Consider the following 15,232-nt stretch of genomic DNA (forward strand, 5'->3'; position numbering starts at 1 on the left):
GTAAGTGGACGCTCTGTGCTCCCTTCGTTGCCATTCGCCAGAAGACGTGACATCATAAATCATTTAAAAGATAATAACTTTCTCGTTTGAGGGTTACAAATGACCTTTCTACAAATTGCCAAAATTCTTTTTAAACGGTTGTACTGGGCAAGTCCTTGTGTTTCCTGTGAAAATTTTTGAAATAAGAAAAATTATAATTTGGGAATTTTTAAACTCTTGAGAGAGATTTTCAAGAAAAGTTTTTCAACCTTTTTTTAAGTCTGTTCTGTGTGCAGAGGGCCTGTCTGAAGTTGATGTGAGCTTTAATTTAATAAAGGCTTGCATCATTGTGAAAGTAAAAGATGAAACATATCTTAGTCTTGGAGGCCAGTTCCCCTTTGTCTGTGTGAGGTTGGTGTAGAAATATATTGTGGCAGTTCTTTTGCACAGTGTTTGATCTGTGAATTAAAATTGCATACACCAGGCCACAACAATAACCATGGTAGTTTAGTGGAACAAAGAAAAAAATCTGTCTCTCTCTGTCTTTCCCTCCTTTTCTCTCTCTGTCTTTCCCTTCCTCCCTCCCTCCCTTTCTCCCTCTCTCTCTCTTTCCCTCCTTCCCTCTCTCTCCCTCCCTCCCTCTCTCTCTCTTTCTCCCTCCCTCCCTCTCTCTTTATATTTCTCTCCCTCCCTCTCTCTTTCTCCCTCCCTCTCTCTATTTATCTTTCTCTCCCTCTCTCCCTCTCTCTCTCTCTTCATTAAACAATCCTCTATTACAAAGGCTGATGATAATGATCGGAGTGCAACGCGCTCAGTTAAATTCCATCGTGCAGAAACAGCCTGGAGAGTCGCGCGCGCTGACCGAGTTCTCGGGGGATTGGGGTCGGTCATGACTTCAGCAGGCCTCGTCAGTAGGCCGCGCCGGCGCGTCTCTGTCAGCACGCCGGGTCCCGGGGAGGGCGGGGCCACGCTGCATACCAAGTTTGGACAGGTACGGGTGGCCTCTGACGGAGGGTGGAGCACAGCTGCAGGCGTCGAGTGTACCGCGCTCCGCCTTCGCCGGTCTTAGTCAACAGGGACATGAGCGGGCTGGAACGCGCACGCTAAGGCCTGGTATGAATCTCGCTGCGCTTACAGCCTCAGCGTTGAAGCAGAGTGTTGGTTCCCTGCAGAGACTGTACCCTGCCCTACGTCCCTGTCAAGGCTTTCAGTTATTTAAGTTGTAGTTCAGTTGAATCTGAGGAGGTTCTGGTTGATATTTAAGTTGTTGTTTAGCGGATTCTGAGTTCTAGTCGCTACAATTCGTTGTTTTATTGTACATAGGTGTTTCTGTAATTGAAACGCAGGTTTAAATATGTTAAATATATTTCAATGCATTTTGGTAGTTTTGTATTTATGATATGATGAGTTTTTTTTTTTAGTTCAGTAGATGTAATACTGTCTCCTGCTGTGAATGAGTTAAGTGAGTTTGTGAGTGCACCTCTTGCTTAACCACACGTCGCTTCTGCAGGGGCTGGCTTGTGTCAGACTGCACGGGTGACACCTTTTTGCGATACCGCGTGCGAGCGCGGGCAGGCCGACGTGCCGAACAGCACATCGCGCGACAGGCTCTGCACACGCACCGTCTCCCACAAGGACTCGACCGTGCACTGCAGCTACCTGTTCCGTTTCATCCAGTTCTGGTGGATATTGACTGATGATGCCCAGGTTGAGATATAGAGCAGCGTACCTTCCAACATTTGTACCTACACACTTCTTTGCTAAAGGTTACTAGTAGCTTTAGCATTTTCCTCTGAGCATATGGTCGCACCTGAAAATACGCTTCGGAACAGGGTTGGCCTCTTTATAAACTGAAATACCCTCTCTGTCTGAGAATTTGAAAACCATTCAATGCAGTTGGAATAATTCGACACATCTGTGAAACCAAGTCTCAGTATATTGACAGTAGGGATGCTCCAATAGATCAGCCATTGATCGTTGTTGGCCGATAATATTGCATGGCCAATAGTTTGAAAGCAACCGATGGTCAGCTCCAGTTATGTCCTGTCAGTCAAAATTGTCTGTTGTTTGTGTGTAATTCAAGAGGTGGCTTTCATTTGCCTGTCAGATACAAAATAATTGCACTTTGTTTTCCATATTCAGTGTTTCCCCTATAATTATGCAGACCTGGTGGGCTGCCAGGCAACAAAACGCTTTTTTAAAATGCCGAAAATAACGCGAAATATGCACTCATTTGAAAATGACTCATTTGGTTTGGGAGCCTCTGCGGGGCGCTGTTCCAAAATATGAGTCAACCTCTGCTGTGTTGTTGCCTGGGAAACGTGACGTAATAAGAGTGTCACCGGAGTGTTCTATCAGTGAACTGCATAGAAACGTGTTCTTATGAAGTTCATTGTGTTCTGTGCTGCTGTCCCACTGAACTGTGGTCAGTCCCTTTACTTTGCTTTACTTTGCTTTACTTATTCCTGCTGAGCAAAGTGAATGTTAGTTTGCGCTGTCAGCCCAGTGTTATCGCGTTGTGTCGGTTTTGTTAAATGTTTTAAAATGTCTTCTTACTATGAAGAATCCCTGACTTGTTCACATTCTGGACAGATGTGACTGCTAGCGAATCCAATACTGTTGCCCATCGTGGCACTTTTGACACAAGCAACACCGGAAGGTTTGATCTAAATGCACTGACAGCATATAAACTGGGATGTCTGGATGTAATTGTGTCGCCATGGTAACACATTTTTTACCCTTGCGGGTCAGGCACTTTTCATGGTAAGAAGAAATTTTAGGATGCAAACTTTAGGATGCAATTGTGGAGTCTTAACTGTAATGTCGCTGAGGTTACACAGCTTATTTCTATGCAATAAACACAGTGAATCGAGTTATTCTTTCCTTGTGATCAAGTTAAGCCTTGAATATACAGAGCAAACAGAATTTTGGAAGCAAATATAAATTGCAGGCTGCCTGCTGCACCCTCCGACCGTGTCAAAATGCCACCTGGCATAGGTCTGTTTCGGGGTTTTTCAATGAGTACCACCAGGCCTGAAATAAAATTTTAGGGGAAACACTGATATTTCAGAAATGCGCTTTCAGTTGGAAGAATGTGAAGAAATGTCATAAAATATAAATGTTTAACTTTGTTGCATTACTTTAAAGTTGCGTAAGTAAAATAGCGTTTATTAGAATGGCAAGATTTTAAATTGTTCATAAAACTTATGGAAGCAGAACCACCCAAACTATCAGCATCGGCCGATGTTTCCCCCAAATAATCGGAATCAGTACTGGAAAATCTTCATATCCGTGCATTCCTAATTGAAAGACTGCAGAGCTATGCGTCTGTATGCTCGCGTAATTCATTAATTACTTTATTTGTTTCTTTTTATTTTTTAGTTTATGCATGTATAGGCCTACAATCATTGCCATTGACTGGAAGTCATAGTTGATTGTCTGCCATCTGCAGGCTGTGTGAAGTAGCGCAACAGTTGATAATTCTGAATCGAGTGTCCGATGGGTGAAATTCACGGAGAGATGACAGGTTGACTATTTATACGTCAAATGCAATCAGCGTCTGCGAATCTGATACGACCGATTCATTAAAATGTTCATGAATGCAGGTAATTGCTCAGCAAATCTAGTGTAACCGGTTCTATAGCGTTCCACAGTTCAAATTGCCAAAACGGAGAAAGGACAGGGGATTACAGAGGCAGGCGCTGAATGCCAGAGGAATTGAGAGACTTTGATGTTATGACAGGGGAGTCCTAGGACTCAGTGAGTATGTTACCCAGGGAAAGGAATCAAGTGTAGAATTCATTAATGCATTATAAACAAGGTAAGGTAAAGTTCTTTTCAAAAGAAAATCGTTCGATATTGATATCCTGCTTGGGGCATTCCAGTTGCTTGTCATCGTGATATTGGGTTACATTTGACAAACGGTTAGTTATAACTAAAGATTTTGCGAGTTCTCTTTTGTTGGAAAATATTGCATTGTGCAGCGCTGGGGAATTTCACTGACAAAGGTGCAAGGCTTCAGTTGAGCAGGGGCAATTGTCTGTATTTTAATCCAGGTCACACACAACATGAGTTGGGATAACACTGCTACATCTCATTGTACATTTAAAAAAAAATACAAAATTCACGTAACTTTCTGTTTGTTTTTAGGGGAGCCCAAGATGAATATATACATGTTGAATTCAGGAGGGAAAAAATTATACGTGAAGGTAAGGATTGTTTTTGTGAAAATACCAGAAGCCTCAAAACCTAACTCCACCAAGTCCCTCTGCAGTCGTTTTAATCTGTCGTTATATTTCAGGACGTTCAGGTGCTTTCAGAAATGGAGGGCAGCGTGGAATTTCGCCAAGCCCCGCTGAGCACCTCGGCGTCCAACTTCACGCAGGTGGCATCGCTGGTGTGCAGGGGTGAGTGCGCGCTGGAGCCCAAATCCCGCCGCGCGCGGCGTGACCCGAGAAACAAAATGAAGGAAATGAGGAGCTGCAGCCAAATGCATCTGATCACACAGGCGCACACACACACACACACACACACACACACACACAGACGCACACACGCACGCATGCACACACACACACACACACACAGACACACACGCGCACGCACACACACAGACGCACACACGCACGCATGCACACACACACACACACACACAGACGCACACGCACACGCACACGCACACACAGACGCGCACGCAGGCACACACACACACACACACACGCACTTGCACACGCCCACAGACAACGACACACACGCACACACACACACAGGCACGCACACACTCTCACGCACGCACACACACACACTCTCTCACTCACAGACACTGACACTTACACACACACACAGGCACACACACGCACACACACGCACACAGACACACATGCACACACATACTCTCACACACACACACACACACAGACACTGACACGCACACACACAGGCTACAAAGCAATGTGTACCAGAGGAGATGTTTGAATGTTTGAAGAAGGTTCTGACTTTTAAAGTCCCCCCCCCCCCCCCCAATAAGAAGGATGTTTTTGCCCGTTTGTTTCAGGATCGTTACCCGAGCGTAAGACGGAGTTCTCCAGTCGCATCAGCGCGCACGTATTGGACAGATCGACCTTAAAGACCTACCCCGCCTTCGACTTAACACACAGGCATGTGTTCTGTTCGCTCAGGTCATTTCACCTGAAATAAGTATAATAAAATAATTGACAAATGCGCGTGTGTTCTTATGCATGTGTGCTCTGACTGTGTGTCCGTGCATAATCGATATTGATCTCTGTTCAGGATATTCATATTAAAATGCGAATTGTCCTATCAAACAGGACCGCTTTCCTTTAATTTGCGTATTTTAAGTGAGCACAGCCGAATCGGCATGTTGTTTTGCATCTCTCAGAAATCCGAGGCTGCTGAAAGGTAATTAAACGATGTCGTTTTGATTCTTCCGGTCTCGCAGGCGATTTGGAAAGAGCCCTCCCTTGTCGTTCCACGTGACGCGAAGGCAGAGCGGAGGAAACTATGCAGATCTGTGGCTGACCAGCGGCTTTGACTTCGCCTTCACTGTGAATCACGCTACGGTTTCTCCAGACATGGACGGTCTGTTAAAGGTGAACATGCCTCAGGTTGTATTGTGTGTGCCCTCCTGAATTAAGAGGTGGGAGGGGTCTTTCAAATTTGTGGGGGGGGGGAGCTAAATTGGGTGCAGTGGGTAGCACTGAAAGGTACCAAGTTTGAATCCCGGTCGACAGTCTGTCTGTGTGGAGTTTGCATGTTCTCCTTGAGTCTGCGTGGTTTTCCTCCAGGTACTCCAGTTTCCTCCTACAGTCTAAAGAGACGCAGATCAGGCTAATAAGGAAAGTCTAAATTGCCCCTAGGTATGAGTGTGTGCGTGAATGGTGTATGGGCCCTGCGGTGGATTGGCAACATGTCCAGGGTGTATTCCTGCCTCTTGCCCAGTGCATGCTGGGATAGACTCCAGCCTCTCCTGTGACTCCGGCCAGAAATAAGTGGATTAGATAATGGATGGATGGGTAGATGGATGGATGGATGGATGGATGGATGGGTGGGTTAAAAAAAAGTTCACGGAGCCCTTTGTGAAAATGTGAACTGTCCCTGTTCAGTATGTGTCCAGTGTGCACACGTTCACGCTGTCTTTGGTAATGCTAAACGCTGTAACGCAGTCTACAGCATGTGTTAATGGGGCGATGGCGACTGACCGACGCGTTGTCACCCCGGCTGTTCCAGGTTGTGAATTTCAGCGGCCCGGCGACCGTGCCCTCGGGCTGCTGGAGGCTCCTCTCCCTGCACCTCGCCGGCGGGAAGGCGCCCGCGAACGCGCTCACCACCGCGGTCCTGCTGACCGACCTGGGCGTGCCGCTGGAGATTCCTCTGCACGTACACTCCTCTGTCTCAAAGGTACAGCACGTTCTCAACCACACGTTCAGGCCTAACCTCGGTTCAGTTCAGCTCAGCGCATTTGGATATATCGGCATGACGGATATTCATTTACATTTTCAAGGCACGTGTTGAAATAAATATTAAATGCAGTAGTCTCTTGTGTCTGCACAGTACAGCATACTCTTATCTCAAAGGCCCAGTCCCCCCTCTGTTACTGTATCAACATTCACACTGTGTCAGAGCTACTTGCCTGCTTCTCTCTACCCCGTGGATGCTCTTGTGTATATGTACTTCCTCCTCTCTCTACCCTGTGGATGCTGTAGTGTGTCTGCTGTTCTCTCTCCTGCAGGGTGACCTGCCCTTTGAGGCTCGCGGGGAATGCGGAAGTCCCTGTCAGCTCAGACTGTCCGACACAGGTGAGTCACATGACCGTACGCGCACACTCACGCGTTCGTGCATTCACACACGCACGCACGCACAACTAAACTGCCCATTTGCAGTCAGGGCAGGACACAGTGGGCTCTGAAATACATGTAGTGGCGGCTAAAGCCTCCCCAGACAACCTCCCCAGACATTCCCATGTCACCCCCCCTGCTCACTGACCTCCACTGGCTGCCTGTTATGGCTCGCATCAAATTTAAGACCTTGGTGCTTGCATACCAGGCAGCTAAGGGGTCAGCACCAGGATACATCCAGAGGATCATCAGACCCTGCACACCAGCCAGACCTCTCCGTTCTGCCACCTCTGGACGCTTGGCACCTCCCCCCCTTCGTGTCTGTACTTCCCGCTCCTCTCTGCTGTCTGTCCTGGCCCCTCGCTGGTGGAATGACCTCCCCGTGGCGGTCAGAACAGCAGAGAATCTGACTACCTTCAAACGCAGACTAAAGACTCATCTCTTCAGGCTGCACCTCTCCCCACCCCTCCCTAGCCTATAGTTTAGCTCAATGTACCTAGTTAGGCTAATACGATCACGTTAGTTTTTATTTGGCAGGATTGTTTTTGTCTGATTCTGATTAGGCAAATGTGATTTCAGTGCTAGTATGTACTTGGCAGGATTGTTTGTTTGTTTGCTGAACAGGTTACTCTACAGGGTTGGAGTCCTGATCTATGTGGTCACTTCTGGCACTACGATCTTTACTTCACTCCAGTGTGTTTCTTTTGCACCTCTGCGCCTTGAACTAATGCACTTGTTGTACGTCGCTCTGGATAAGAGCGTCTGCTAAATGCCTGTAATGTAATGTAATGTAAAGCAAGAGCTAGGCTATCTAGCTAGCTAATGCTGCTAGCTAAAGGCTATCTCTGGCATGTCCTTCGGGCGATGCCGCGCAGCTCTATCTTGGTGTTGTGGCTGGGAAAAGTAAAGGGGGAAGACAGTGGTTCTGCATACTGCATGGCTAACCGTGGCTGTGGTTGTGGTTGTGGATCTAGCAGGTCGTGTGCAGTGGCAGGAGTCCCGCCTCTTGGAAGGCAGGGATGACGACGCCTGGAGGGTGGACAGCACTCTGGCTTCTGAGCTCTACTCACACTGGAGGAAAAGCAAGGACCAGCACACCTGCATGTAAGACATACGCACACAGACGCAGACACTCAAACACACTCACACATACAGACACACACACAGGCACACACACACACACACACACTCACACATACAGACACACACACAGGCACACACACACACACACACACAAATGTGCCAGGCCGCTCTGCTCACAGCTGTTCCGTCCCTGCAGGTGGCCGCGACTCTCTGCAGATCCCGGCTCTCCTCTGGACTTCGGTGCGACTCCTGTCAACGAGAGTAAGGTGAGCAGGCAGGATGTCATCGCTGCTGTTGGCTTTGTGCACTCTGACTGACATCAGTGCTGCTTCTATGACTCTGAATCTGGTTTACCCTCAGTTACACGACTACTGGTGCAGGCAATATTGCTGGTTGAACAGATACAGATATAGATAGAGATCATGTCATCTTCACACCCCTGGTAGAGTGGGTTATGATGTGCCTGGCCAGATACTGTGATCTGGCTAATTATAACTATGACGACTGAAGGTGACATCGCTGTTCTATCGTCCGTCCTGTTCGCAGTTAAAGTACTTCACTCTGAAGAACCCGTCTGCCTCCCCCGTTTCCGTGGAGCTGCTGCCACTCTCGTCTTACTCCGCCCCCCTGGAGGCTCTGGACCTGCTGACCAAATGGTACGGGAGCATCCGAACAGTCAAGACGTGCCACAGCTTCATTCATACATCTCCTCCATTTAGGTTCACACGTCATGCGTAATAAACGTGTCCTCTCTCTGCTACAGGTTTAAGATGAACCCACGCTCCGTCAATGTCTCTACAGCAGAGTTCACTCTTCAGACCGTAAAGCCTCAGGTGAGTTCACAAGCTACCTTACATTCAGAGAATGGAAACCCTCCCTTCCTGTGCAAGGCTAGTGTTAAAGCTCCACAAGGCTCTTTGTCACAGATGCCTAACCCTGAGCACATCACTGCCTCACGGGCTAGTGCATTAACTGGACACACCACCAACAGCCTCATGCTCTGCTTTTTTGGGGGGAAAAAAATGTCTCAAATGTTAAACTACAGGTGTATGGTCTTCCTCCAAGTCAACAATGTATCATCTTTATAATGCTTAGTCGTGGTCACGGCAAGCTATCGTTCTTTTGAAAGCGGAGCGTAGAACAGTGGGTAAGGAACTGGGCTTGTAACCGAAAGGTCGCAGGTTCGATTCCCGGGTAAGGACACTGCCGTTGTACCCTTGAGCAAGGTACTTAACCGGAATTGCTTCAGTATATATCCAGCTGTATAAATGGATACAATGTAAAATGCTATGTAAAAAAGTTGTGTAAGTCGCTCTGGATAAGAGCGTCTGCTAAATGCCTGTAATGTAATGTAATGTCTGCTCGTTTCGTTGTCTGTTTGAGGTGACTCGTTTCTCCGGTGGCGTGCAGACTGTTTGAGCCTCCCGTGCGCTCAATCTTTCACTTCTGAAATGCAGGAGGGGCGGAGGGGGGCCAAGGCGAGGGGACCGGGATCCGTGAGGGTGCATCTCGGGCCGTGGGAGAGCAGGGAGATCAGAGTGCTGTTCACCCCGGCCGAGCACAAGCCCGTCACATCCCTCATCCTCATCAGGTGAGCCTGCCACATCCATTACTCTTGTCTGGCAGATGTGGCGCGTCTATTATCATTATCAGATAAATCTGCCACATCCATTACCCTTGTCTGGCAGATGTGGCGCGTCTATTATCATTATCAGATAAATCTGCCGCATCCATTACCCTTGTCTGGTAAATGTAGTGTGTCTGTTACATTATCAGGTAAATCTGCCACATCCATTACCCTTGTCTGGTAAATGTAGCGTGTCTGTTACATTATCAGGTAAATCTGCCACATCCATTACCCTTGTCTGGTAAATGTAGCGTATCTGTTACATTATCAGGTAAATCTGTCACATCCATTACCCTTGTCTGGTAAATGTAGCTTGTCTGTTACATTATCAGGTAAATCTGCCACATCCATTACCCTTGTCTGGTAAATGTAGCGTGTCTGTTACATTATCAGGTAAATCTGCCACATCCATTACCCTTGTCTGGTAAATGTAGCGTGTCTGTTACATTACCAGGTAAATCTGTCACATCCATTACCCTTGTCTGGTAAATCTGGTGCATCATTATCAGGTAAAACTGCCACATCCCTTACTCTTGTCAGGTAAATGTGCCACATATATTGTCATTAATGGGTTAACCTGTCACATCCATTACCCTTGTTTGTTAACTGTGGCACATCTATTACCATTATCAGGTAAATGTGTCAATTCCATTAGCCTTAGTCTGGTAAATGTAGCTGTTGGTTAGGCAATCATCCCATGAAACATTAAACAATGTCAGAAGAGTTGTATGAAAAAGGCATGGGGGATTACACAGATTTGGAAAGGGGAACCGTGTTTACCAAATCTGGATTTTTTTTGAGGAAGTCGTCTTAACTGGTTATGACATTAATATATAATCAAAAAGTAGGCCCTTTGATGAGTATATGAGTAGCAGAATAGTCTCCTATGAAGAAAATGTACTCGGTAATGACCGATGAGAACTTAATGGACACAGATAGCTTAGAACCTGCTATAATTATGAGATGTGTGGCCTGTATTTGTAAATACAATAATTACTGAATTCATATGTTCATATTCGTTGAAAGGTAGAATGTTTTGTTTTCCTGTTTTGTGTGTACTCGCTGGTTTGCGGTTGTTAGCTAAGTTTAGAAAGGTGACTGGTATGTGTTCCCTGAAGCGGTGCGTTCGCGTTGCGGTCGATGGTTGAGTGTGGCACCCCCCCGGCTGTTTCAGGAACAACCTGACCGTGTTGGACATGGTGACGGTGAAGGGCCACGGGGCCAGGGAGATGCTGCGCGTGGGCGGGAAGCTGCCCGGGGGCGGAGCCTCCCTCCGCTTCAGCGTGCCCCAGTCCACGCTCATGGACTGCAGAGACGGTGAGAGAGAAGGTCCAAGAGTTTGCTTTTCCGTATCACGCTCTTTTATTTCACAGACCACATGCTAAGAGCACTCTCTCCTGTTCATTCCATACAAACACTGAGAGTGCTTGCTAATGTTTGTAACACAAACACTGAGAGTGGTCATTCATGTTTATAACACACAAACACTGAGAGTAGTTATCGTAACTTTATAACGCTCAAACACTGAGAGTGCTTGTTAATGTTTGTAACACATAAACACTGAGAGTGCTTGTTAATGTTTATAACACACAAACACTGAGAGTGGTCATTCATGTTTATAACACACAAACACTGAGAGTGGTCATTCATGTTTGTAACACACAAACCCTGAGAGTGCTTGTTAATGTTTGTAACACAAACACAGAGTATTCATTAATGTTTATAACAGGCTTTTGTTTTTTGTTTTACTGCAACTGTGGCCCTACACTTCCTTTCTTTCCTTCCTTAAAAGTGTCCAGTACGGTTGAGACTTCCTGGCAAGTTAAGGAGAACTGAAATCTCTGACTCATTGCTTTTCTTAGGGCTCAGACCCGCAAAGCCCCTGTTTGCCATCACAAAGAGTTTTAAACTGGAGAATGCGGGAGAGCTCCCGCTGACCATCGTATCCATGAATATCAACGGCTACAAGTGCCAGGGCTTCGGGTTCGAGGTGCTGGAGTGCGGATCCTTCCAGCTGGACTACAACTCCTCTTCAGAAATCAACATCGCGTATGTGGGCTTTTCAGAATCTTTCTACCTATCAGTCTGCAGTTGTTGAAGGGATTTGTCGTTGCTGTCTTTATTATAAAATGCATTAGCCTAATTGGAGCTTGCTGGACAATGTTAATAAGCATTTCACAGAAAACCGCACTGGAGGTGTTTAGTTGGGTGTTAATGTAAAGGCACCAAATACAGGCTGGTGCATTGTTGGACCACGTTCAAGTCTGAGCTTTGTGATTGGACACCTGTGAATGGAGGAACACGACTGGCTTTCCCCTGCCAGGGTAGGGTGAGCCTGTGTCAGCCAGCAAGCGCACTAAAGAGTATAATTATTCCTGCAAAATGAATGCATCAGGACAAGTGAATTACTTTCATGTGCTAATATAATGCGGCAAATGAATGAAATGAATTACAACACTTCAGTGAACAAGATGCGATTACATTATCAACGTGTTGCCTAGTCAACATATTATTCAACTTGTCAGTGAGAGGAGTTAAATAATCATTCCACAGAAGTGGTTCGTCTGGTTGGGCTCCTAGTTGCGTGCTGAGCAAAAGGGACTATGGCTGTATTTACCAGCTCACGATAAGCAAATGGAGTCCTTTTGAATGAGTGATTCCGACCAAACTTGATGAATGGTCCAATGAATGAACCGCCACGTAGGGCTTGTGGTGAGGAAATAGTTTCTGAACACCAGAACGCAGTGCTTCCTGTGAGAGCAAGTAGCGTAGTGCTAACTGGAGATTACTGTACAATAGCCAATTGTGAAATGGGAGTGATCATAAAGGGGAAAAACTTTTTTACCCTTTTAGGTGTAAGATTACAAAAATGTGATAGTGTGTTCTTAACTGAACATTCTAATGCTGATGTAACAATGATGACTGGTAATTGAAAGCAATGGAATTCTAGGACAGTGACTTAGAATTTTGAAGAAGAAAAAACATTCTAAAAAAAAAACCTACTCTTCAAACGGTTAAAAATGTAAAGTGGAAAATGGAAATGGTCCATCGGAAAGTAAATGTGCGATACGGTATACCTTGGTGACTCTTTAACGGACATGCAGTCAGCTGACCGTTTCGGTGCTGCCCCCTGCTGCCTGTCTCCAGCTTTACGCCAGACTTCACCTCGTCCTGGGTGATCCGGGACCTGACGCTGGTGACTGGACGCGGCTCCTCCTTCTCCTTCACCCTCAACGTGACCCTGCCCCACCACATGCTGCCCCTCTGCGCCCAGGTGGTGCCCGGGCCCAGCTGGGAGGAGGCCTTCTGGCTCTTCACCCTCGTCTTCACCTGGTAAGTCCCCGCCCACCCCCCCCTACCTCCCCAGGCGCCCGTTTCCGTTCTCGCGACGAATAAGAAGACCGCGGTGTCGTCATACAGCGTTTAAGACGCTGGAGGATTCTCAAATTTTTTATTTTACGTTTGTTAGCTTTGACTGTGCTTAATTCCTCTGGGTAGTCCGCTTTCCTTCCACAGTCCGAAGGCACTCAGGTTAGGATACCTGGAGACGCTAAATTGGCCTAAGGCGTGATTGCTTGTCCACCCTGCAATGGATTGTTCCTGCCTTGCACCCAGTGCATGCTGGGATAGGCTCCAGCCCCCCCCCCCCCCCCCCCCCCCCGACCCCCGACCCTGAATTGGACAAGCGGGTATAGATGATGGATGGACTGTGAGCTTAAAATTCTGAATTATACCGTATGTCCAGTTTGCATCTGTATTTTGACTCCTGTACACTGCTTTGTGTTACAGATCAAAGGGCGTACAACCAAACTGATATGGGCATGTTATTCTATTGGCATAGCTTGAGGATTCTTCAATAACAAAACAAACTATTCTGTTGGCAGGCAGACAAGGCCTCTAAATTCAAACAAAGGTGTTGCCATGGCTTCAAAACAGGGATGCAGTAAATACAAATTTCCATATTGGCAAAGCAGTGGTTATTGTCAACCACCGATGTTAGGGGTGCCAAGTGGAAAAAAATTAGTAAGGAAGTACACTTCATGGGAAATTAAAAACTGTTCCAGCCAATCAGGTCCTTTCTCAGATATCTGTTGACCCAATCAGATTGCAAGAATCTTATGGTAGAAATGTTAATCAAGGTTTCCGGACTCTATCAGATATTGAGCTGTCTGCAATCGAGAGCGCACCTCTACATACTAACAAGTACAACAGTTATGCATTGACAGTTAGGCAGATTTTTACCACTTTTTATACTCGCTGCTTTCTGCATATTGCTGCATTTCCCGGTGATGCGCATGGCCCTTTAAGAAAGGCGTGACTTCTGTTTTCAAGCCCCTCCCACTGTGGTCTATTCCAACAGTCTCTCCCTGAGCGGCGTCTGCTTGCTGGCCTTCCGCCAGGCCCAGTACATCCTGGCGGACTTCAGCACCCCGAGCCCCAGAGCCAATCACAGCCCCCCGCTGCACCGGGACAACGGCTCCGTGGACACCATCAGCCCCAACACCGCGAGGTGAGGCGCTGCTTTCAGTGCCCAGCGCAGGGTGTTCATTCTAGTTTCATTTTAATCACGGCGCGCGTGACGTGAGGCTGTGGATATCGCCGGTGTTTCCGTGCGGGCGTGTCCCCGGGTTAGCGACGTGTTCGCCTCACGTTCGTTCGTTCGTTCGTTCATTTCGTTTCAGCAAAACGAAAGGCAGCTGCAAAGCCTTCGCCGACACCTGCAACGCCTCGGACAAAGGCAAGGGAAAGGGGTCTCCGAGCGTCGCCGGGGGCCCCGCCCGAACCCCGCCGTCGTCGGCGTCGTCGAAGAAGGGCCCCTCCGCCCCCGCGCAGCCTCAGAAGAAGCACAAGGTGTCGGTTTACTACGGCAAGTACAAGGCCAGCCCCGCCGCCGCCGCCGCCGCCGCTGCCGCCGAGGAGGAAAGGGAAGAGCCCGCCCCCTGCGGGAGCGGGGGCGACGGCGGCCCCCCCGCCGCAGCCGAGCCCCCCACCCCGCCCGACAAGGAGGTCCGTTTCGAAGAAGAGGCCCGCGCGTCCGCCGGGGAGCCGCCGGCGGTTATGTTTCCCGTGGAAACGCGCCCGGCGCTCCCCAAAGAGACGGCGGCGGCGGTCCCGGACGCCGGCCCGGTGACGTGCGGTCGGGCCGCGGGGCCGGCTGGCGAGGACGCCCCCGCGCCCTGGCTGCGAAGCCCCCTCTCCCGCCTCCCAGAAAGGAAGCTTCCGGAAAAGAGGGAAGGACCCGTGTCAGAGGTCAGTGCCGCCCGTGACTCCGCCCCCTCGTTTGTGTCAGTCGTTCTGAAGGGTGTGGTCTAACTCGTTTGCGCTCGTCTGCTCTCAGGTGAGAGAGGACTCCGAAGCTCAGAGGAGGCCCGTGGGCAGAGTGGAGCTGGGAGACTCCGCCCCTAACAACAAGGGAAAGAAGAACGGCAACAAAAACCGCAGGAAGCCAGAAGAGGGCGTGGCTGGGTAGGTTTCACACCTTAAAGCGGGTCAGCCCTGCCCTGTTCCTGCAGAGCTACTGTTCTCCTGGTCACCCTAATTTGGCACGCCTGACTCCACTAATTATCTCAATGAGATCTCTAGCTGTTGAATGAGGTGTGCTTTGTTTGAACCACCACCATGCTGTGTATATATATATATTAAAAAAAAAAAAAAAAAAAAAAAAAAAAAACCCTTTTTCCTTGTCACT

The 15,232-nt window shown here is 48.1% G+C and overlaps 1 protein-coding gene across 5 annotated transcripts in view; it reads left to right on the forward strand.

The window, feature by feature from the left end:
- The window catches only part of LOC118231931 (transmembrane protein 131-like), a 36,822-nt gene that overhangs the window by 16,771 nt on the left and 4,819 nt on the right, over positions 1 to 15,232 (forward strand). For 2 of the 5 annotated variants that reach the window (XM_035426316.1, XM_035426321.1), the window contains exons 10-26: positions 4,129 to 4,187; positions 4,280 to 4,385; positions 5,033 to 5,135; positions 5,438 to 5,588; positions 6,226 to 6,396; positions 6,728 to 6,794; positions 7,808 to 7,937; positions 8,113 to 8,182; positions 8,463 to 8,572; positions 8,680 to 8,749; positions 9,374 to 9,507; positions 10,718 to 10,872; positions 11,406 to 11,592; positions 12,691 to 12,876; positions 13,904 to 14,053; positions 14,226 to 14,793; positions 14,882 to 15,009. In XM_035426316.1, coding sequence (XP_035282207.1) covers positions 4,129 to 4,187; positions 4,280 to 4,385; positions 5,033 to 5,135; positions 5,438 to 5,588; positions 6,226 to 6,396; positions 6,728 to 6,794; positions 7,808 to 7,937; positions 8,113 to 8,182; positions 8,463 to 8,572; positions 8,680 to 8,749; positions 9,374 to 9,507; positions 10,718 to 10,872; positions 11,406 to 11,592; positions 12,691 to 12,876; positions 13,904 to 14,053; positions 14,226 to 14,793; positions 14,882 to 15,009 — 2,545 coding nt within the window. The remainder of the gene's footprint in view (positions 1 to 4,128; positions 4,188 to 4,279; positions 4,386 to 5,032; positions 5,136 to 5,437; positions 5,589 to 6,225; positions 6,397 to 6,727; positions 6,795 to 7,807; positions 7,938 to 8,112; positions 8,183 to 8,462; positions 8,573 to 8,679; positions 8,750 to 9,373; positions 9,508 to 10,717; positions 10,873 to 11,405; positions 11,593 to 12,690; positions 12,877 to 13,903; positions 14,054 to 14,225; positions 14,794 to 14,881; positions 15,010 to 15,232) is intronic. The other 3 variants (XM_035426317.1, XM_035426319.1, XM_035426318.1) reach the window with 3 other exon arrangements.

The sequence above is a fragment of the Anguilla anguilla genome, chromosome 7 (genome assembly GCF_013347855.1).
Source record: "Anguilla anguilla isolate fAngAng1 chromosome 7, fAngAng1.pri, whole genome shotgun sequence".
NCBI lineage: Eukaryota > Metazoa > Chordata > Actinopteri > Anguilliformes > Anguillidae > Anguilla > Anguilla anguilla.